Genomic DNA, 21,344 nt, shown 5'->3' with positions numbered 1-21,344 from the left:
AGAGAGACAGAGAGAGAGAGCTGGTTTGTCTGTGTTCAGCTGTCATCATGAGCATAATTCAGTGTCATGCCATACATTCTTCAGGGAGAGGGTATTCCTAAATTGGAGATGGGTTTACCTTCATTAGACTGCCCCCCCCCCTCCATTAGCAGGTCTGGGCATGTTTGCAGACTACACACTAACACACCTTTGTTGGTGTATTCGAGGATTAATCTGTGGTATGAGTACTTCAGGAAGACATTGAGTTGTCTCAGAGGTTATATATAGATAGTTCATTTCTTTCTTTCTTTATTTTTTTTCTGAGTTTATTTATAGTTCCTGGCAGTTCCCTCTTCTACTGATCCAGCTGAGATAAAACTGTTTCAGCGCAGAGCGGCCTTGTGATCGATGGCATGTTCTAAGTATGCAGTAAAAGTGCGAGTCTGCTCATTGGTCACGCTCGCTGCGTTTCAGGGAATTTCAAGGAAGGTTTTCCTGTTAATAACCGTTAAATGAATGCTGGACTAATGACGTTTCCTTGAATCTTTGGCTTTGGAGTTACATGAAAGCAAATGATTAGTGCGATAGATTTAAATGAAAATGAAAAAAGAAAACTAGTTCTGTAGCAAACCTGCATGTACAGCCAAGATATAGTAATATTTCATGAGCTCCTTTGTTTTCCAGTGGCCATAGCTGTCCTTATCTACCCTCGTAATGTGTTGACATTGGATAACTAGTGACTTTGAAAGTCTGCTGTAAATTTTTACCATGCAACACACCCATTCGTAGAAGTCTACTGCTATTGAAAAAGGGGCTAGGACTCTTATAAAGAACAAACCTCTGAGCGGCAGCCATATGTCCAGTAACACCTGGTGAGAGCCACTTCAGGTACCAGAGTAAAGGGGGATATTTTGTGTCTTTTCAGGGTGAGTGTAAAGTTTTTTTAATATGAATGAATTTTTTTGTTTTGTGTGACATTATGTGGCATGTTGTGTATGCCTTCCTCTCTACAGTTCTTGACCTCACTGGAGCTGCTGTGACTGAAGTTTAGGGACTGACAAGATGCGTTCCAGTGTGGAGGTACCACCGATCCCCCTTGGCAGAGGAGGAACTGGAAGCAACAACAACAATAACAACAACAACAACAGCAGTGAAAACAGTGGAAACTCAGGTTCCCAGTATGCACTATGTGCTCTCGGGGTTGGGCTTATTGCCCTGGGCATTGTGATGATTGTGTGGAGCGTGGTGCCTGCAGACCCGGCCAGTAATAGCAGCAGCTCAGGCGGGCAGGGGGACGCTGGCGGCAGGAAGAATAAAGCGTCTTCCGTGGCGTTTGTGTTGGTGGGATCTGGGGTGGCCATGCTGCTGCTGTCCTTGTGTGTGGGAATGAGGAACAAACAGCGGGAGCAGCTCCGGGAGGCCCAGAACCGTGCAGCTAGTGCGCAGGGCCAAAGAGAAACGTGAGTACAATGACAACAATATTTAGCAATAAATCCATGTATCTCTGAGATGACTGCTTGCTGTTGTTGTGTCTATGAGCAGGGAATTGATTTAAGCATGTAAAACAAATAATCTTGTGCCTGTGAGAAAGATTTGCTGGCAGATATTATTTTGTATGTTTAAAACTTCTCGAAAGATTCCACCACATTTGACTATTATACAGGTCACTATTAGACACAGGTCATGTGCTTCTTTGAGATTCTGATATCTGAGACTTGGCTGCTTAATGTTTTAATTGGAGAAGCTAATTATCCAGATTATCCATTTAGTAATATCAATCTTGTAATTTTTTTCCATGTTGCTGGGTGGCCAACTCTCTGGTCTAGCACATATTTGATTATGATATGAGTATTTGAAAACATTTGATTATGTTGACTCTAATCACCAGTGTATGCGCTCCAGTACAGGACCTACCTGTGTACATGTAATGACTCGTGTGTGTTCTTCTACAAATGTCTGCAGTGCTGAGGAACAAGCCCAGCGTTACGCTGTACCCAGCTATGAAGAGGCAGTAGGCAGCGGCCAGTACCCTGTCCGTCAGAGCAACCTTCGCCCAAGCACCTCCCAGCTCCCTTCCTATGATGACCTGGTCCAAGTTGATGGTGTCCAGTATGAATTTGAAGGGTCAGAGGTCATGGCTCCCGGATCACAGCCTGCTCCGGCTTCCACTGCTTCCACAGCAAATCACAGGCCTGGGAAAACTAGCCGCAAGCTCCTGCCTATCAAGATCCGCAGGATTAAATCAGAGAAGCTGCACATGAAAAACATTGACAACTCTCAGCCAGCAGCTGGAATCAGTATAGAACCACTTACTCCACCACCGCAGTATGAGGATAAAGTGCCTCCTATTTAAGATCAAGCTGATCGTGTTTAAAACAATGTACTGAAATTCCTGGAACTGTCTCGGAGGTGTCTCTGATTACCTTCGTGGCTCTGGATCTGCCTTGTGAAGCCGAGACTTGAAGGTTCTTGCAGAACATTCTCGGTGGCACTTTGTTATAAAATACAGCACCTGTTCAAATTCATCGTTCACTCCAAAGCTCTGAGCAGAGACTCTCACTGGGTCTCTGATACAGATGGATATTGCCAGGCGTAGTTCCTGGCTCCTTCCTTACAGTGACGCATTCTGTCACAATGTGACACATTGGCTTAAAAATACACAGCGACTGCAGTTTCCTTCATGTCAAAGCAGTTTTCTGTCTATGAATTGTCTTTATGTAACTGACTGCCCGTGTGAGGTGACGGTGGAAGAGATCATAGGACACCAATGAGCGGTTGTAGTGAGGATTTGTTTGCACACTTAAATAGATATGTGCAGGGCACTCATCTTGTGAAGTAGCTGCAGTTTGGTGTTTTACCCTGGAGGATCACTACTGCCGGTGGTTTACCAAATGTAGACCGAGTGACTGAGCGCTGTGTGTACTCTCCTGGACTAGCCTGATGTGGTAAGCTACACTGAAACTCTCCCCCATTGTCAAAAATATTGTCTCTCCTGTTCCCCTAGAGCTTGTCAGCTAATGGGAGACAATTTTGATAAGTGTTGATCGGTGTTGGAGAGAGTTTATACAGAGCTGGAGTCCTGTCCCACTTCTATGTTAGATACTGTTTCACTAGTTTTTGGTTCAGAGGGTTTTCTTTACATATTCTAAGATGGGGTTTTGGACCGCACCATTTAAGAATCCTCTATATTTACCCAAGACAAACAAATCCTTGTTAGCATTTATCAGCTACAGTTCCCATGACTCTTAGCCATAGGCACTTTACCAAAACCTAATGGGAAATGTAGCACTATTTGTAAAATGCTAACACAATATCTTTTGTTTTATCTTGGAATGTTACTGCCCAATGTAGGTGTATATTTAGAGAACACTAGTTTAGTTTCTCATTAGAAAGACTAATGAATAAAGGAAACCCCGTACAGTACATGGTCTGGCCAAGGGCAGTGGAAAGGGCTAGCTTTAAAATGGGATGGGACATCAACTGTTCATGATGTCAAGGTTGTGCATATTTCTTTTCTGTGTCAGTAAATCAGTAAATGTATGCATTTAGAAACAAGGCCCTAGTATGCTGTCAGGTTATCGTTTGGTCATGGTAAGCATGCCATTGGAGTTGTGTTTCTGGCTAACAGACAAATGAAAGTCCAAATTTCACTTGCTTTTTAGCTCTGGTTATGATTCCACTGCCTCCCGAGAGATAGCTGGGTCTTTAGCCCGCTAAATGCTAAACTCTCCTCACTATGAAGTGGTTTACTTTGGTCGTGGATGCTTTGGGCTAGGCAGGGAGCCGTCGTCATGTCTCTAGAGACTCAACCATAGAGTCTAAAGGAGAGAAGGGGAGGGTGCTGTTATGGATTTTATAGCTGAAATTTATACTTATACTTACTAGTGCTGCACTAATGGTCACCATTAAAGGTCACCATTGGTTTACTTTACTAACTACTGCTTTCCAGGAAGATGACGGTCTCATTTCATGAAGTATTTAAGGAGTGGTAAAGCAAACTGTTTCTGAGTTTTCCCTCAGGTTGTACACACTAGTACTAAAGTGCCTTTGTGTTCCTAACATTTCAATGGATATTATAAGACTGAACCTGAGCTCTAATGCTGCTTTCCCAGTGCAGTGTTGGTTTTACTCTGTGTGAGAGCATGGTGAACGGAGCTTGTGAATAGTTGAAAGCCTCTGCCCTGTAGCCATGGTGAACACTGTTGAGCTGTGAAGGCAGTAGTGTAGTGTTTTTTTTCTTACTCGAGATGACCAACAGAAAGACTCTTTGACTGTGCAGCTGCGCCATAATAACAGCAACTATTGCTCAATGGTTTGCTCATCACCATTCCTCCAACCACAGCTTGACTCGCTGCCCTGCTTTCATTTTGACATATGCAGACAGCTCTACGCTCTGTTCAGGGAAATGAGTGCCATCACCATATATTATTTTATCTATACCTTCAGGTTAGACTCTCTAAGATATGAACAGCTGAAGCCAAATGGAAGGAGTTGTCACCGACAAACATTACGCATTTTGTGAAAAATAATTGCACAACAATTTTTTTTTGTCTTGTGGGACTAAAATAACTTTTCATTAGTGACTTCATCACCCAGCTCTACACTGTGCACTTTAAGTAAAACTCAGTGTAGTTAATGCAGAAAAGCTACTCAATCATTGTCAGGTTTTCTGTCCAGCAAAATGCAACAAGGTCACTTCAGGTTTGTCATTGTAATTCACAACAGCTACAGTGTGTCCACATTTCTCTGACTTGTTTTTGAAATTAAAACTCGCCACACAGTTTATAAATTCTTTGTTTTTTTTGCTCTGTTTAGTGCTGCAGACATTGTACCTCATTTGCATAGGACCAGTTAACTACATGATTGATTTTATTACTATGTAGTGTTTGTAAGTGTTTTACAGTGATGGAAACATTGAGTGTTTGGATTTAGCAGTCAATTCCTGTTTTACATACTGTAGATGAAACGTGCAGTTTTGTTGTCAGTTTCATTTATCATTGCTTTGTATTACTTAAATCTACATTTTTATTTTATATGTACTGTGAAAATGTCCTTTTCTATGATAACTCTATTTTCTATTTCTATTTTCTTGAGTAAAAACAAATGTATCTCATGGAAATTTTATGAGAAATAAAGTGTTTGTTAATTAACCTAATGTTTAAGGAGTGTATTTTGATGTGCTCTGAATAATTGTGAGTATAAAATTTTGACCATCCATATTTTCTAACTTTGTTACTGTTCACCAATTCTTGGTTAATATGCAGCTGTAAGGTGAGTGAAACATCTGGGGGCTATCTAGTTGTTACAGCCCTGCATGGCCAAGTTAAACAAAGGGCTGTTTTTAACTGTTTAGGACATGGACAGTACTTTAGCTTAACATTAACATGTATTCCACTCGTTTGCACTGCTCAACAACATTTACCTTGTACTTTGCAGTAAAAAAAACGAGACAACACATTATAAATCATAGTTGTTCTTATTGCTGACCAAAGCACCTGAATAGCTTCTTCAGTAGTTGGTCATAACCTGCAGAGTAAACAACAGAAAAACACAATTATAATCCCCATCCTGTTTTTGAAAGCCAAGGCTTTTGTTAGCTTCAGGTTGCATTGTTTATGCTGGCAAGCTCATCATAAAATGAAAAAGTTCCTCACTGTGTTCATCCAGTGTATGTAGGAGCTGACTTGTGTAAAGACTGTGGGCTTCTGGAAGACGTTGCAGCCCTGACCAGAACCGAAGCTCACCACGCCGTGGACGTCCCAGGAGCCATCAGGGTTCTGGCAATTTAGGGGGCCACCGGAGTCTCCCTGTGGGGTAAGCACACACGCTGTTTGCTAGTATGTATACAATTACAACAGACCTTTCACAACATTTCATTGTAAATCTTCTTTTCTTGACTTTTCCCTCAATCTTCTATCCAAGTTACAAGGTCATTTATTAATTCAATTCAGTCATTAAAAAGATACAAGGTTGCACAACAAAAAGAAAGTTGTAGTTCCTTCATGCTACACACAGAGAACATGTCACATAATTAAGCAAGGACAACATAAAAAAAATATATAGAGTTATTTATATACGTATACACCTGTGCTAGATGGAGATGTAACAGATTAAATAACTGATAATAATGGTAACTGATAATTAAATTATAGTTGCAATTTAAGATGAACTCACGTTACACCCAGCAGTGATGCCGTCCCCTCCGGCACACACCATCTTGTCTGTTGCCAGGACGCTCCACCAGTCGGGCTGTGAGCAGGTATCATGGCCAACCACTGGCAGGAGAGCCTGCTGCAGGATGTCAGCCGGAGGGCCGCTGGCTGTAGGGGAAGAAACACGCTTAAATCGGGTAAGAAAAGATAATGCTTTGAGGGAGGTTTCAGGGGACAGGTGGGGTGCTGGATGGAGATAAAGTTTGCTGTTACAGATGGTGTCCAGGGTATGGCTAGTACTACCAAAGTCTCCTCTCAGTTGCAACTTCTAACGGAACTTAAATACAGTCCACTGGTAGTGTATGCCCTAAAATTGCAGTCCGGTTAATAATAGTAATAGATAATAGTATCCCTATTCTTTAATCTTTAAATGGATAGGCGCGCCCCGGTCTCTCCCCTGGTAAAGCTGGGCCCTTGCTGAATGTCACCCCCCTCCCCCCTGTCTGTCTCTCAAGATGTGCTGTCTAATAAAGGGAAATAAAGCCCCAAAAATATATTTAAAAAGTATACATAGATAACCAATTGTGGACTCTTTGATCGTTATAAATATTGTAGGGAAATCACTGTTGGACAATTTCATCCAAATTGTAGAACCATGAATTTATGTATCCCAGCCCTTTTCTTTTTCTTCTTTTTCTTTTTTTTTTTACAAAAATCTCTTAAATTGATCATTGGTAGCTGCAGTAGGAAATGAATCCCTGTCCTTGGTATAATTAGGTCTCTGCTCATTTAGCAGGCTGATTGTTATGTCCCATTTTTCTGTCCAGTTAAAGGTTGTGAAATTCTTTGACCTCGATATTTGACCTAAATTGACTGACAGGTGCAGAGACATCTTCTAGACACCATTAAGCTAGGGTTTATTAAGTCCAAGATGGAAATTTGTAACGTGGATTCACAGTGCATTCATTCTGCTGGGTGTGTGTTCACTCACTAGAGAGTCGACCCCAGCCGGTGACATAGCAGGGAGCGCCGTGGGGAAGGACGACGCCCCGGTCTGGGATGCAGGCGGGCGTGATTGTGTCAGAGAAGGTGACGGGGGAAGACAGCTTGATCAGGGCAATGTCGTTACTGCAAAAGGCAAAACAGTACGTGCACTTTTAGGAAGTAATGTAATGATGAAATGAAAAAAGGCATATGCTATGGTTTATGTTTTCGTTGTTTTGATGCATCAAATACCAGTTCACTGATGACTGATACTCTGCTTACACACAGTGACCTGCTTTTGGACTGATGAGGTGATACTGAGCTGTGTGGGAGCCTGTTGCTGTTACCGGCTTAGCATGGTGTTGTAGTCCTCATGAGTGATGATTGTAGCTGCCCTCCGAACTACTGAGCCCTCCTCGCTTGTCTTCAGGCTGTGTTTACCCAGCTCCACTCTGTAGTTGTAGCGGTCACTGTGGTATGGAAAATGACACGTTGTTTCCGTGGGGGGTTTAGACAGTTGTACTGACTTTTTTGCACTGTGATTCAGCTGATGGCTTAGCAGTCCTGTAGAGGCAATGCATGGCTGTTCTTTTCTGTGTTTGGTCAGGCATGGCAGCCATTGCTCCTGATTTTTGACAAACTAGCCGTAGCCTGCGCTTCTGTTCATTCCCAAAACCAAGAGCCCTTACAGTCACAGACAAAGCAAAACACATAATTTCCTGTTAGGCAGAGGAGTATTTCTTGGCACAGACCTTTGGTTTGGTTTAGTAAATATGAATACTTTCATGAACTTGAAGCACTTCTGAGTGTGAATCATCATCAATTTACAAATTTGTTTATTCCTACTCTGACTACTCATATACATATTTGTATACAACAAACAACTATGTTCAAAAACTTTCCCACCCTTGGTGAACGATCCTTTTTAAAAAGAACATGTTGTATTGTAATTTGTATTATATTGACAACCTTCCCACAGAGTTGGGTTGAACATACTTGATGCAGTGTGCAGCAGTGAGGACCCAGTCAGAAGAGATGAGGCTGCCTCCACAGACGTGCCTCCAGCGCCCACTGCTGTCTGACTGGAGCGAGATCTGAGCAGAGCGGGCAGAGGACAGCGAGCATTACTACACATTAAAATGTCACTCCAACACCCTACAAATCCATTTTATCTGTCATCCCTCTATATCTGCTCTGGGGGAGAAACCATTATCAGAAGTTACCAGAAGACTCAGAGAGTGAATATATAAAAAGAGGTGTCACTTTTTTCATCTGTCGTGATAAATGAAAGTGTTGTGTTCACGCTGTTCTGCAGTTGTCAGACTGAACATGTTTGCGCATTTAGAGCGGACCTTACCTGCCAGGGCCAACTGTGAGGCTTGACGTCCTCCCCTGCCACCACCCTGCTCAGCACAGGAAGGAAAGTGGGAAGGCCACATCCATATGCTGGGATAAGATTAGTAATGTATATTGTGATTTTTGCACCAGACTATACATTTAAAAAGTAGATCACTGTTTTGCTGTGGCAAGTTTTGGATTAAATATAGGCAAGAATGAACATCTGGATTCAGTGAAACTTAAACAATTAATATCTTTAAAAACAAATTTGATTATTAGCGGTCTTTGCAAGACTAATATGGGACTCTTCATCTTGATTACACTACAGCAAATGACTTTCAAGTAACTTATGTGAGAAGACTGAAACTGTCTTACCGCTAGCTATCAGAAAAGTGAGAAGCACCAGGCTCCTCATGATTGTAGAGTATGTGGTGTAAGCCCAACTCTTGTGTTAAGAAGAGGCTTGTATTTATACTGTATGTTAGCAACTTCTAAGCAGTTAATAGACTGTCCTGGGAAACCTGTCTGACACGTCCAGAAAGACAAACAACTGAGACTGAGGACACAGCATGTGGTTGGTGATATGTTTTTCCCATCACTACACCCATTGGGGAGCATTGGATTTGCTATTTAAGTATCCTTGATAATACTTAAAAGATGATATATTTGTCAGAATAAAATTAATTGAATATTTAGCTTTACTCCTCATTTGTGGGATTCAGTTATCCTTTACTGCTTTTCATATTATTGGGGAAGCTGATAACTCAATAATTAAAAGATAAGATTGTACAAAAGACAACATGCTACAAAATTGTTTAATATTTTATTTATTATTATGTGCACACTGTGGCTTTGATCTCGAAAGCCCATCCTCTTAATAGGCCACCATTTTCTGTGGAAGAGATGATAGAAACATGTTAGATTTAGTGCATCATGTTTTCAGCAATAACACATGGGACATATATATACAGCATATATATATATATATATATATATATATATACATTTTTAAACTGATCTTTTTTTACTATTTTAATCACTGAAACCCACAGATAAAACAGCAATTATAGTTTTCATAACTTCAACCTCTGAAGTGATTTAGCGAGAGGTTCAGGAGCTTACAGAGTTGATCCAGTCGATGTAGGAGCTGACTTGGGTGAAGACGGTGGGCTTCTTGGGGAAATTGCAGCTGAGGCCGGAGCCAAAGCTGACGATGCCGTGAACCTCCCAGGTACCAGCGGCATTCTGGCAGTTCAGAGGGCCGCCAGAGTCACCCTGATTCAAGTGACAGCAAACATATGATCAGTGTGCAAATTCCACATGTAACTGTAAATAAAGTCAGTGAGCGTGCTTAGTGTTTACATCTAACATAACTTAAGATACTTTACAGACATTGCTCTGAAATACTGAATGTACTAAATGAAAAAAGGCATTTTAGGAGACATAGTTTTCCGATTTTTTGGGAATGGCATACAGTTAAGAAGAAAAATCTCAGTTAAAGGACTAAAATGTACTGGAGCAGAGTACTCTTGTTACGGTCGATCAATTCATAGATTATTTTCCCTATTAATCAATTACTTGTTTGGTCCATATGTAAAAAAGAAAAAATGCCAATCACAATTTCCCAAAGCTGAAGTTGACATTAAAGTGGTTGTTTTGTCTGACCGTACAGTACAAAAAAAAAAGAAGACTAAGAAAACCAGCCAATATTCACATTTGAGGATCTGGAACCAGTGAATATCCTGTAGTTTTTTTTAGAAAATGCCATGAACACTTCAACACTATCAAAATAGTTGCTGATTAATTTTTTAATGTTAGACACAGAAGTGAATCAATGTGTGTGTCATTAATTATTTTAGACTCACGTTGCAACCAGACACAACTCCATCTCCACCTGCACAGACCATGGTATCCTTCACTTGAGGACCCCACCAGTCAGGCTTGGTGCAGGTGGCGTGGTCCACCACAGGCAGGAGAGCCTGCTGCAGGATGTCAGCAATGGGACCTCCGGCTGTGTGGAGGACAGATGAATACAAATTCAGCTTGGGTAAAAGACTGGTGAGACATGTTTCATCAGACTATAGCCCTGAGGAAAACAGTCTGGTTAGAAAGGTAAATAAATATTGTCCGTCCATCCTGTCATATTTCTACAACAGTTACAGCTGCAATAGCTTTTAATTTCAGAGTAATTGACCACTCTGCAGTAAAACGAAATATAGCCAGTATCTAATTAATTTAACTAGAGCAACAAAAACATATTTTAAATAACTTTGCTTGTAATTAAATAATTTATCTTCAGTATTTCTGTCAGATACTGTAACTAGTATTGTATTTGATTATAAGCCAAGTAATAGATCAGTACATCCACCTTAATAGCTATAGAGCTCAAATACTAAGATAATACTGTATACAGTATACTGCAATTTTTTATTATCAAAACTGCAGTAAAGAATGTTTTCTCCACTGCAACTGCCTGACTTCATGTTACACACAGTAAACTGATTTTGTCTCAAAGTGAGGGAGGAGACTGTGCACTCACTGTAGAGGCGACCCCATCCAGTGACGTAGCAGGCCTTGTTGTGGGGGAGGATGAATCCAGCAGTGGGCAGACAAGCAGCCATGATGGTGTCAGAGAAGGTGACAGGGGACTCCAACTTGATCAGGGCAATGTCATTACTGCGAATGACACACACACACACACACACACACACACACACTTAGATTCACTATAGACTTACAGCTTTAATTTTTACAGTAATTATCTTTAACTTTTTGGTGTTCCGTAAAGTCATCACCAAATTCTTAGTGAGATGCAACTTTGTACCGGATGAACAAGGGGTTCCACTTCTCATGCACAACGATGTTTGCGGTGCCCATGAACACAACACCCTCCTCAGTCTGGACCAGGTTATGCTTTCCCATGGCCACTCTGTACTCCCTGCCATTGCTGCACATTGACAGAGAAGAATATGAAGCAGTGACAGATGAGTTCACAGATCCTTTTCAAACATTGCATTTCTAGATTCTTAAGAACAATCGCTAGCCAATTAGTCAACCATGTTTTCAGATTCTATAAATGGTCCTAAAGTCCTAAAAGTGAAAAAAAAAAATGTGATAGTGAGCTGAGATAATTTACCCATCACTTTACTATTTACTAAATAATTTCCCCATATAATTAACTGCAAATTTATATTTATTGATTATTCCATATACCATGATATAGATGTTTGTGTCAGTGCATCCTGATTTGTATTAGCTAATTTGTCTCATACCTGATACAGTGAGCAGCAGTGAGGACCCACTGGTCAGAGATCAGAGTACCTCCACAGGTGTGTCTCCACTCTCCTTGTCTGTTGTACTGCAGGGAAATCTAAAACACACAACACAATTAATCTAACTAGCCTTTTTTGTTTGTTTCTCTTCTTCTACTTTTTTTTTTACTAATAAAAAATGATGTATTTTCCCAGTTATTGTCCTTTAAACATTGTTCTAATGCATGTATTTGTCTTATGTAAAGCACTTTGAATTAAATATTTTCTGTGACTCCACATTACTTAATATTGTGAGAGTTTTAGTGTCTACGGTACTCACATATTTCTCTTTAGCTATAAGCCTTTAATTTACTCTGTTGAGGTCTGCAGTTTAAAATAAGTCTTTTTCACACAGTTGATGTCTTGTTTTCTGAGGCAAACTCTTCCCAGCATGCTTTACCTGCCAGGGCCAGCTGTTAGGCCTGACATCCTCTCCTCCAACCACCCTGCTCATCACAGGGGGGAAGGTGGGCACGCCGCACCCATAGGCTGAGGGGACAGACAGAGACAGATTCTTTTAAAATTGTGAACAGATGTACACATATAAACATTTTCATTTTGTAGAGAAATACAGCATGTGAACATGGCTCAAGACAGACGGTTTTAAGAGTGTTGTGTGTGCTTACCACCAGCCACAAAGAGAGCAAAAATGACAAACTTCATCATGTCTGTATCTCCACAGCTTTCAGCACAGCATCCAATTTATTTATACCTTTCATGATGTTACGCAACCTTCAAATTCTCTGATATTTTCCCTTTGACAAATCATAACTCAGGGGTGGAGCTAATGGGACATGAAAATGGCCAGAAATTACTAGGAATACTAGGCCAAGGCCAAAGTGTCGTGGAGTTGTGTGATGTATAATTTTGAACTTGTTTGTTGAACGGGTCAGTGGAATGAAGGGTTTTTAGCTTTTATCATAAAGAGTGGGAGTTGACACAAAGAGCCTCGCTCCCTATCAGATGAAGCCCTCCCTACTCTGATTCCCTTTACAAAGAAATGTTTCACCTCCTCCAGGAGCTAAAGTTTCCATTGCCTGTGAAAGCACTGAATGTTTCCTGTGACTGTACTGTATTACATACATACAATTGAGCAGTGCAAAGTTATTAATGCAGTGTAATACTAAAATCCCACTTACCTTGCATGTATCTACATAAAAAAAGGACTGTTAATAAGGTTGTTCTCCACTAACCAGTTGACTAAATATGTGATTTTACATAATGTAAATGTCAGCACTGGTGCAAAAGAAAAATCTATGCCTTTCATAACCAGGTACCCATTGAGGAATACCACTAGACTACAACTGCAGAAAACATTTTTTCTCCAAAACTGCTGCAATAAATGTTTATAAAATATGAACATTAATTATACACCTTCAAAATTATATGTAATTCTATCAATTACATCTACAAAAGAAGTGTTTTATGTGTCTAAACTGCTTATTATCACTTCAAAACACTGATGTGGGATAAATTAAAATGAATTGTCTTGTCATATGCAAACATATACAGCGAGATGCAAAATTCCTGGTGCCCAGAGAAAAAAAACAGTATGTTAAAAGCCTGTGAAGATTGTGTATATTCATATATAAAAAAGGATAGTACTTTTATTTTATTTCGACTGACCATTTTCAAATGAACATATAACCACAGAGTGTGAACATCATCTCTTATATAAAGTTAAAAGACCTGAACAACTCAGGTCACTGTGAGACACCTGTGAGGTTCACACAGAGGTTGAGTTGGGGAGATAAGGTGTATTTAGGGATATCTGTGGTTGCTTATCTCCAAGGTTGATTTATTTTTCACATCAACTTTTCCTGGTCACTCTGGGGCAAATGTTAAGCAACAGGCTTCTTTAAACAGGTGTGTTAAAGCACTATATAAGGAGGAACAGGTCCCCTTGAATGTCTGCTGAAGACAGTCACCATGAAGTTCGTGATCTTGGCTTTGTTTGTCGCTGGTGGTGAGTTCTGATACTATTCGGACCAGATGATTAAAAGCGCTGCTGCACACAACTAGTCCACATTCTTTATAAGTGACGTGGTGTGGAAATTTGATATGAAGCACTGAGTTCATTGAGTTAACAGATTCACATTTTTACACTAAAATACTGCTGTGAGAATGTTTTGATATTGATATTGAAAGAATGCAGTTTTTGCATATTACTGCTGGTGTTAAGGCACAGTCATGAATCACCATATTCTGTACTGATGTTTCTTAGCCTACGGGTGTGGCTTGCCCACCTTCCCTCCTGTTATCACCAGGGTGGTTGGTGGAGACGATGTCCGTGAGAGCAGCTGGCCCTGGCAGGTATGCCACTTTAACATGCTTCTCCTTTAAATTTTGTCTTCTGTCCATTTCTTAAACATTGATGTACTGTTGTTGTTTGTCATCCTCAGGTGTCTCTGCAGTACAAGAGTGGCAGCAACTTCTACCACACCTGCGGTGGCACACTGATCTCCAACCAGTGGGTCCTCACTGCTGCTCACTGCATCGGGTATGGCTAAAAAGTTAAAGAAATCTGAATGTATTCTTACTTTTTTTCAATGGAATGATTAAAGAAAAGCTATTTTATAGACATCAGGATATAAATAATTGGTAATCCCACCTTTGTTAACACTGGCAGTAGTCCTATAGAGATATAATGGTAGTAGATGTAATTGAATTGATTATAATTAAGTGAAACATTTTAATAAAGTGTTCTTGAATAAATCCCAGATCAAAGCAACACTGTTTCTGTGTTTTCTTTCTGGCCAAGCAGCAGTCGCACCTACAGAGTGTACCTGGGAAAACACAATCTGAAGACCAACAATGAGCCTGGCTCCCTGGCCATCAGCCCCTCCAAGATTGTTGTTCATGAGAACTGGGACTCTTACAGAATCCGGTAGGCTCAGTCTTTACTTTCCTCTTGCAGAGTAAATTATATACTGTTACTGTTTTGTTTACCCGTGCTCATCAACATCCTGTTTCTAATTGGGATATTCACATTCCTGCCCCAGTAACGACATCGCCCTGATCAAGCTGTCAACTCCCGTCACATTCTCCAATTCCATCATGGCTGCCTGTCTTCCCAACTCTGGCGACATCCTGCCTAACAAGGCTCCCTGCTACGTGACTGGCTGGGGCCGTCTCTGGAGTAAGTTCTACCAACTAAAGAAAAAAGAATCTGTTAACCAAGGCTGGCAACATTAATGTCCTGCTATATCTTTAATGGAGTTCAGTTTTCCTGTCAAAGTTGTGTCAGCACAGCAACTTTTTCCACTTTCCACAAAAAGTTTTCATCCACTTATGAATGGAAACTGGACCTAGCAGACCTAGTTTTGGAAGAGACTTGAATAAGGTGGTCTTGATTGCAGCCCTGAGTCTCAATGCACTGTTCTCTTCAAAAGCTGGAGGTCCTATTGCTGACATCCTGCAGCAGGCTCTCCTTCCTGTGGTCGACCACGCCACTTGCACCAAGCCTGACTGGTGGGGCAGCCTGGTCACCAACAACATGGTCTGTGCTGGAGGAGATGGACAGCTGGCTAGCTGCAATGTGAGTCTGATTCACTGTATATGACAAACGTATGTAATGTGTAATAAAAGTTCCTGTGAAACTAAATTACAGCCATACACTCAACATTTGTCTATGTTCCCCTTTAGGGAGACTCTGGTGGTCCCCTGAACTGTCAGAACCCTGATGGCTCCTGGGACGTCCATGGTGTGGTCAGCTTTGGCTCAAGCATGGGCTGCAACTACCCCAAGAAGCCCTCCGTCTTCACTAGGGTCAGCGCCTACATCTCCTGGATCAACAACGTAAGTGAAGCCAAGTCATAAAAAACAGAAAGACCTGGACAGCCATTTGTTTGTGACTATTGCGTGGCTTCTAATATCAGCATTTTTCATTTGTTGCAAAATTCTATTATTTTCCAGAAATGATACAAATTATGAAATACCACTGTAACAGTCATCTCCATTAGAATTTTAACTATTCAGTAACTCAGAACAGTATGGTGGAATGTGATAGAGAAGTACAGATGTTCTAGTGTCCTCTAGTGGAGCATTTTAAAACATTTCATGCGTTCCTTTTGTTTTCCAGGTGATGGCCAGGAACTAAGATGTGGATCGTTTGTGTTAGTGCTGGTTTGCACTTCAACATCAAATAAAGAATGTAGTGGTTAATCTAATGTCTTCTGTGTTTTCTTAATAGTATTTATGTGTTTGTTACAAACCTTTCACAAAAAACCCATCAGCTAAAGCCTACACTACACTTTACACGTTTTTTATTACAATTACTAAAAATCCAAGTCTTAAACTGAGTGTACTGTTTTATCTGAACTAGTGATTTTCAGCTATAGTCATATGTTTAGTCATGGGCCATCTCCTTAGTTAAATGCCTGTAATGCAAAAGGTCTCACTTTGGCAAATGATAAGGCTCCCTGACTGCTGTAGACACACAATTTTAGATTCCCCAGAGAATAGAAATTGAGTGTGGGGTTCATGCTATCTTTAATGTGTGTTACTGTGATGGCCACTACTTACACAAATTACACCTGATTAGTAATAACCACCTTTTAAACTTCCAATAACACCTGGTGTTAACAACTGAAAGTAAACTAACAAAAATATACTTTGGGATCATTTCAACATACAGTTATCAAGACAATGCACCCAAACATACAACTCTGCACACAGAGAAACATGATCAATTCTTCTCCTCGTGTCTTCCTGTTAGTCTTTGTCACATGGCCTCCATCTCCTCTTTTACAATCACTGGAATACCGGTCTTAATGTTGGTGAGACCCGCACACAGCGTCACAATGTCATCCAGGAGATCTACCTGGCTGATGGGTATCACAGTGTTGAGTATCTGAAAGGTTTTAAGAGACTAATCACTCGCTCCATGCGGATGTGGACATTGCATACCTGTAGAAAACTCAAACAATGTGGTCTTAATTGCTTCAGGTGATACAGTGGCTCCAGAACTCTTCCATTCCCAACTCTTTCTGGTTCACTCTTCCTGTGAATTACACAACCAGCCTGAGATAACACTGCACGATATCAAAGTGGAATACACCAAACAAACATGGAAAACGTTCTAGTGGCTAAGAAGAACATGGTCACAGATTAAATGACAAAAGCACCAACCTTGCAGTTCCCCGTGCGGTCTTCTGGACGTTGTGGTTAAATATAGAGGGTACAAAATCTGGGCTGTCACAGTCCATTGATGGCTTACCTGATATAAGAAGATGTTCATAAACCTAAAATTTGTAACAAGTGTGATACAAAAGAGCAGAGATGGGTCATATGATAACATATACGATGCAACTATATTAATTTGTAAAGATCTTGCAATATTGTTTATACCGTAGTAGCTGTCAGCGCTCAAAATGTAGGATGTCCCGTTGTTCCGGGGACAACAAAAATAGCACCTGGGACACAAAGAGACAGTGTCTGTGACAATTCTGACAGTAGAGAAATGTATCACTATGTGTGTCATGGAATATATATCATTTTAATTGTTCGATGTTAAAATTCAAAAGATTGTGGCACTGACACAAGGTCAACGCTACGTCAGATGAGTATTTACACACAGAAAACCAATTATAGAGAAAGAGCCAAGGTTGCCAACATGGCAACTTTCTTGCTGCATTTAGCAACTTTCCAGACCCTCTTAGAGACTTTATTTCTCAAAATATATCTGGCAACAAATTAAGTGGCTTATTCAGACCAAAAAGGGGAGACATATATTCAAGTATATTATATTGTAATTAATTTCCATGCATGCTGCTCAGAGTCATTGCAGTCTACAGCTCTTCTGCACACAGTTCTGGGGTCTCTCCCTCTCCTCTTGTGCTGTGTGCAGGATCTCTGTTGCTTTAGCTTTTATGTAAACTGCTTGTTTGAGCTTGTAAATATTGAAATAGTTTATTTGATCTTCTCACTCCCTTTGTATTTGTTTTTTTCTTTTTTACTTCAAATAGTCAGTGCAGTGAGTTTCTGATTATTTGGCTGAATAATAATAATGTTAATAGTCTGTATCGTCCGTAGCTGGAAGGGATGTTTCCTTCTTGGGATATTGAACATTTTCCACCCATCACTAGTTGGACTCGATCAGTTCACAGCACAACCACTCCGTGTCATGTTGTTCTCACAATAATGTTCACACACTGCCTCACTTTCATTTTATTTTGGGCCACATACCTGCGCGCGCAACCTACGTCTTCTTCGTCTCCTTTCCCAGCGTCTTCCTCGTTGTGTTCTGGTTGTGTTTACTGGCGGACCGCATCCAACTCTACATACGCATACCGCCGCCTGCTGTATCGGAGTATGTAGCGTCCTGTCTCTAAAGTATATAAATAATAATACAAGTTTGCTGTCTTTATCTCTATTCTGCTCAGAGTGAGGGGAAGCATTGACAGTATATATCGAAGAAAAGGGGGGAAGCTGCTAAGGGGGGCTCATGGAGGACAGCAGTAATCATGTTAATCCTAAATATAACCCATCAAATCTTATTTTGACCCAAAATACTCACCATTAGTTATTAAAACAACTAAACCAAACATTTAGTTTAGGCTATTGTTGCTTTAGTAAAATGTATTTTATATTTATTTATGTACTTTTTATCTGATGCATGTGTTTTTTTGGTATGTTTGAGTGAATTTGCATGCCTTGCCAGCACCTGGCACATAAACTGGGATACCAGAAAGTAAAAGAAAAGAGATGAAACAGGGCTTTAGATCCAAATAATAATGTATTGGCCAACTTTTTCAATCAGCTCAGAAACTGGCTCCAAGCCTGCTTAAAAAGCCAGGAGGCTAATGTTACTAGAAAAAGAGGTAGCTAGTGTCAGTGAAGGAGCCACTACCACAAAGACAAATGAATTACAATTGCATTAATTGCAGATAATATAAATACTCTGATGTCCCATTCATTATTATCACTACAATGGGGTTCATTCAAAGACCTGTGAATTTCTGTTTTCTGCTTCTCTTGCAGTTTCGATGTTGGCCGCTATGCCACAATTGCTGTCTAACCTGTCGCTGTTCAGGAAACGCTCCTCTGTCCGACCGTTAGCGAGGAAGAAATTAGTCGCCATCTTGGATGACCTATTTGTTGTATGGAGTTTAGAGATAGTTCTGCTCAGAGTCTTTAGTGTTTCTGTTTCTGTGACTGTACACACACACACACACACACACACACACCTGTTTTCCAGGTTACATGTCGTTGAGAAGTGTACCTGCCCTCCGGTAGGTTAGTTTATTTAATATTCGTTTTTTAAGCAACTTTATTATCACCAAATGTTTATAATAATGCTTCTTTTGAAAAGCCACTCTGGTTAAACGTTGTAACTTTGAAAGTTGTCAAGATAACTCAGATTTTAATGATTCACCTGTAATACAATCCTTTCGATAATACTTTGATTAATTTTGCAGCCCTACCACCATTGCAGTGACATTTCATCTGTCAGTCTGCTCACAAAAACCTCCACTTTTGTGACATTTAACTTTTTGCCTTTTTTTGTACAGCTGCAGGACATTGTTATAGTTCAAATAGTCATAAACAACCTACTGTCAAAATGATGGGCATGTGTAAGTAAGATGCATCTTTAACCAGGTCTGTTAAATTCAGACCTGGTTAAACATTTAGTGACAACGTTAAAGCTATTATAAGAAGGATAATTCTGCATACAAGCTACCATTAGAGGTCAATTTCCCTTTTTCCAGGTCATACCAGGTCTGATTACACATATACAGTATCTTTGGGCCATTTAACTCTGGATTGCAAAGTCAGTGTATTGTGCTCCTGCTGCAGCATTTAGACAAGATGAGGGCCCAAAGCTTCATTTATTTCCTAAGTAAAATAAAATTCATAGCCTCTTTTGTAGACTGAAAATTCTGTACTGTATGTATCCATACGTAAATTGTGATGCTGTGAGGCTATATGCAGGTACAGCTTGTGTGCACAGTTATAGGTAAGAGGACAAAATAAAAACAAATTCTGAGGATGTCAGTGGCATTTGGGGGTGTGAGGTAATTGAACCTGTTTTAAATGAGCACTTTGGATCCATGCATCTCCTTTCTAATTGTTCTGCTTAACAGATAACCCTTTGAGTGTATGACTGGTGGAAATACTTTGTTGTTGTGATAGTTTATGTATTCAGATCAGCTGATGAGTTTAAAAGATGTAATGAGGTTACAGAGGAGGCTGAAGAGCTAGTAGAGGCTTTGTATCAGAGCAAACCGCCTCTTCATTGGAGTGAGCCTTGCAGTGAGTTTTTAAGAAATAAGAAAAATGAATGCAGTCTGCTTCAGTGTCTTTAAAAAAATGTAACTTCTGTAAAAAGTCCAGACTGGTTTTGAAGCAGTTCCTTTCAGTTTAAGACTTCTTTTCACAGTCTTTAGTCATTTGTTGATCTAAATATTTAGCTCTAAATATTTTATTTAATAACAGTGTCCCTTTTGCTCCTTTTCATCAAGTCCTATATCCCACCAGTGAATGTATGTTTGAATTTGATTTAAAACATTCATAAGTAACGTCCCAAAAAAATCCCAGGGCTCTTCTTTTTCTTTTCTTTTCCTCTTTAAAAATGGGTTTTAAATGTATATTCTGATGAAGTTTTAGCATGGTTGGTCTTATGAAGTTTTTGTTGGGTAAAAGGGTACTACTCCACACCAAAGAAAAATATTTTTAATTATGATAATTTTCTATACCCACAATGGATCACATTCCCCTGGGAACACACACACACACACACACACACACACGCACACGCACACACACATAAAATGAACAGAAACCATTATTATAACCACTTTCCAATACTATTTTTCTCTGTTACAGGTTCTTTAGTCACAACCTCAATTACTGCCCTGTCTTGTACCTGCAAAGATCTCATTTATAACCATGATGTTCCACAGTAATTATTAACAGAGAACCACGGTGCCACTATTTAGCTCCCAGGGCTCATTTGCATGTTAATTATCATTAGCAACAGAGGAAAACAAGTCATGGCAGCAACCTTAAATAAGCAACCTTATCTTTCCTCCACCATTCATATTCAGGTGACTTCCATTGTATTTCATTTTATATCACCTTGGTTGTTAACATTTTGCTCATGACCTCTATGTTAATAGATCTGATCAAGTGGCTTAATGCTTTTGGGCACTAATATCAGTCACATTATTAATCCATTTGCCAACAAAGCTCCGATGAGCCTCTTGAGCTATTGTTAAGACATGTGGCTGTTATTTAGAGGTGTAGAGAAAATGATATAACTGCCTAATGTAAAAGGACTCTGAAATCATTTATTTGAAGTCATAAATTCTACCAGAAAGATGGGTCATATTGAGTTCATTGCCAATTAGTCATGATAGATTTTTGGCCATTAAAGGTCTGTAGATCAGGACATTGATATGTGAGTGAAGACAATATAATCTAATGTGGAGTAGCAGTGCTTCTGGGTCTTAAGGGTGATCACATACAGGTGCTCTTGAGATACTCCAGGTATACTGGGCTTATTCCATCTTTTGAAGGCTTCATTGCATTGGTAAAATATGATCTCAGTCCAACAATCCAACGCACACTGTAGTGTAAA

At 40.0% G+C, this 21,344-nt stretch overlaps 4 protein-coding genes across 5 annotated transcripts in view; 2 read left to right on the top strand and 2 right to left on the bottom strand.

Annotated features, from left to right (window-relative positions):
• The window catches only part of tmem51a (transmembrane protein 51a), a 5,917-nt gene extending 832 nt beyond the window's left edge, over positions 1-5,085 (top strand). Inside the window, exons 1-3 of one of the 2 annotated variants that reach the window (XM_035657328.1) lie at positions 782-905; positions 993-1,439; positions 1,942-5,085. In XM_035657328.1, coding sequence (XP_035513221.1) covers positions 1,042-1,439; positions 1,942-2,332 — 789 coding nt within the window. In that variant the 5' untranslated portion in view covers positions 782-905; positions 993-1,041 and the 3' untranslated portion in view covers positions 2,333-5,085. Of the gene's footprint in view, positions 1-781; positions 906-992; positions 1,440-1,941 lie in introns of those variants that run through there. The other variant, XM_035657327.1, reaches the window with a different exon arrangement.
• A 362-nt stretch (positions 5,086-5,447) lies between these two features.
• LOC118324969 (chymotrypsin-like elastase family member 2A) lies at positions 5,448-8,885 on the bottom strand. Its single transcript, XM_035657496.1, has 8 exons — positions 8,829-8,885; positions 8,473-8,561; positions 8,112-8,209; positions 7,463-7,585; positions 7,123-7,259; positions 6,154-6,299; positions 5,634-5,786; positions 5,448-5,505 (listed from the first exon to the last, which is right to left on the bottom strand). The coding sequence occupies exons 1-8, from the start codon at positions 8,866-8,868 to the stop codon at positions 5,488-5,490; spliced, it is 804 nt and encodes a 267-aa protein (XP_035513389.1). The 5' UTR covers positions 8,869-8,885; the 3' UTR covers positions 5,448-5,487.
• A 378-nt stretch (positions 8,886-9,263) lies between these two features.
• Positions 9,264-12,452, bottom strand: LOC118324966 (chymotrypsin-C-like). Its single transcript, XM_035657495.1, has 8 exons — positions 12,391-12,452; positions 12,165-12,253; positions 11,726-11,823; positions 11,278-11,400; positions 10,993-11,129; positions 10,319-10,464; positions 9,576-9,728; positions 9,264-9,345 (listed from the first exon to the last, which is right to left on the bottom strand). The coding sequence occupies exons 1-8, from the start codon at positions 12,428-12,430 to the stop codon at positions 9,328-9,330; spliced, it is 804 nt and encodes a 267-aa protein (XP_035513388.1). The 5' UTR covers positions 12,431-12,452; the 3' UTR covers positions 9,264-9,327.
• Positions 12,453-13,632: 1,180 nt separating this feature from the next.
• On the top strand, positions 13,633-15,928 carry LOC118324970 (chymotrypsin-like elastase family member 2A). Its single transcript, XM_035657497.1, has 8 exons — positions 13,633-13,730; positions 13,989-14,077; positions 14,167-14,264; positions 14,529-14,651; positions 14,767-14,903; positions 15,157-15,302; positions 15,410-15,562; positions 15,846-15,928. Exons 1-8 carry the CDS (start codon positions 13,694-13,696, stop codon positions 15,861-15,863), a joined length of 801 nt encoding a protein of 266 aa, XP_035513390.1. The 5' UTR covers positions 13,633-13,693; the 3' UTR covers positions 15,864-15,928.
• Positions 15,929-21,344: the final 5,416 nt, after the last annotated feature.

Source organism: Morone saxatilis, unplaced genomic scaffold (assembly GCF_004916995.1).
Source record: "Morone saxatilis isolate NCDOM2014 unplaced genomic scaffold, NCSU_SB_2.0 Contig15, whole genome shotgun sequence".
NCBI classification, from domain to species: domain Eukaryota; kingdom Metazoa; phylum Chordata; class Actinopteri; family Moronidae; genus Morone; species Morone saxatilis.
The sequence above is the reverse complement of the archived record's forward strand: the minus strand, read 5'-3'. Positions and strand labels throughout refer to the sequence as shown.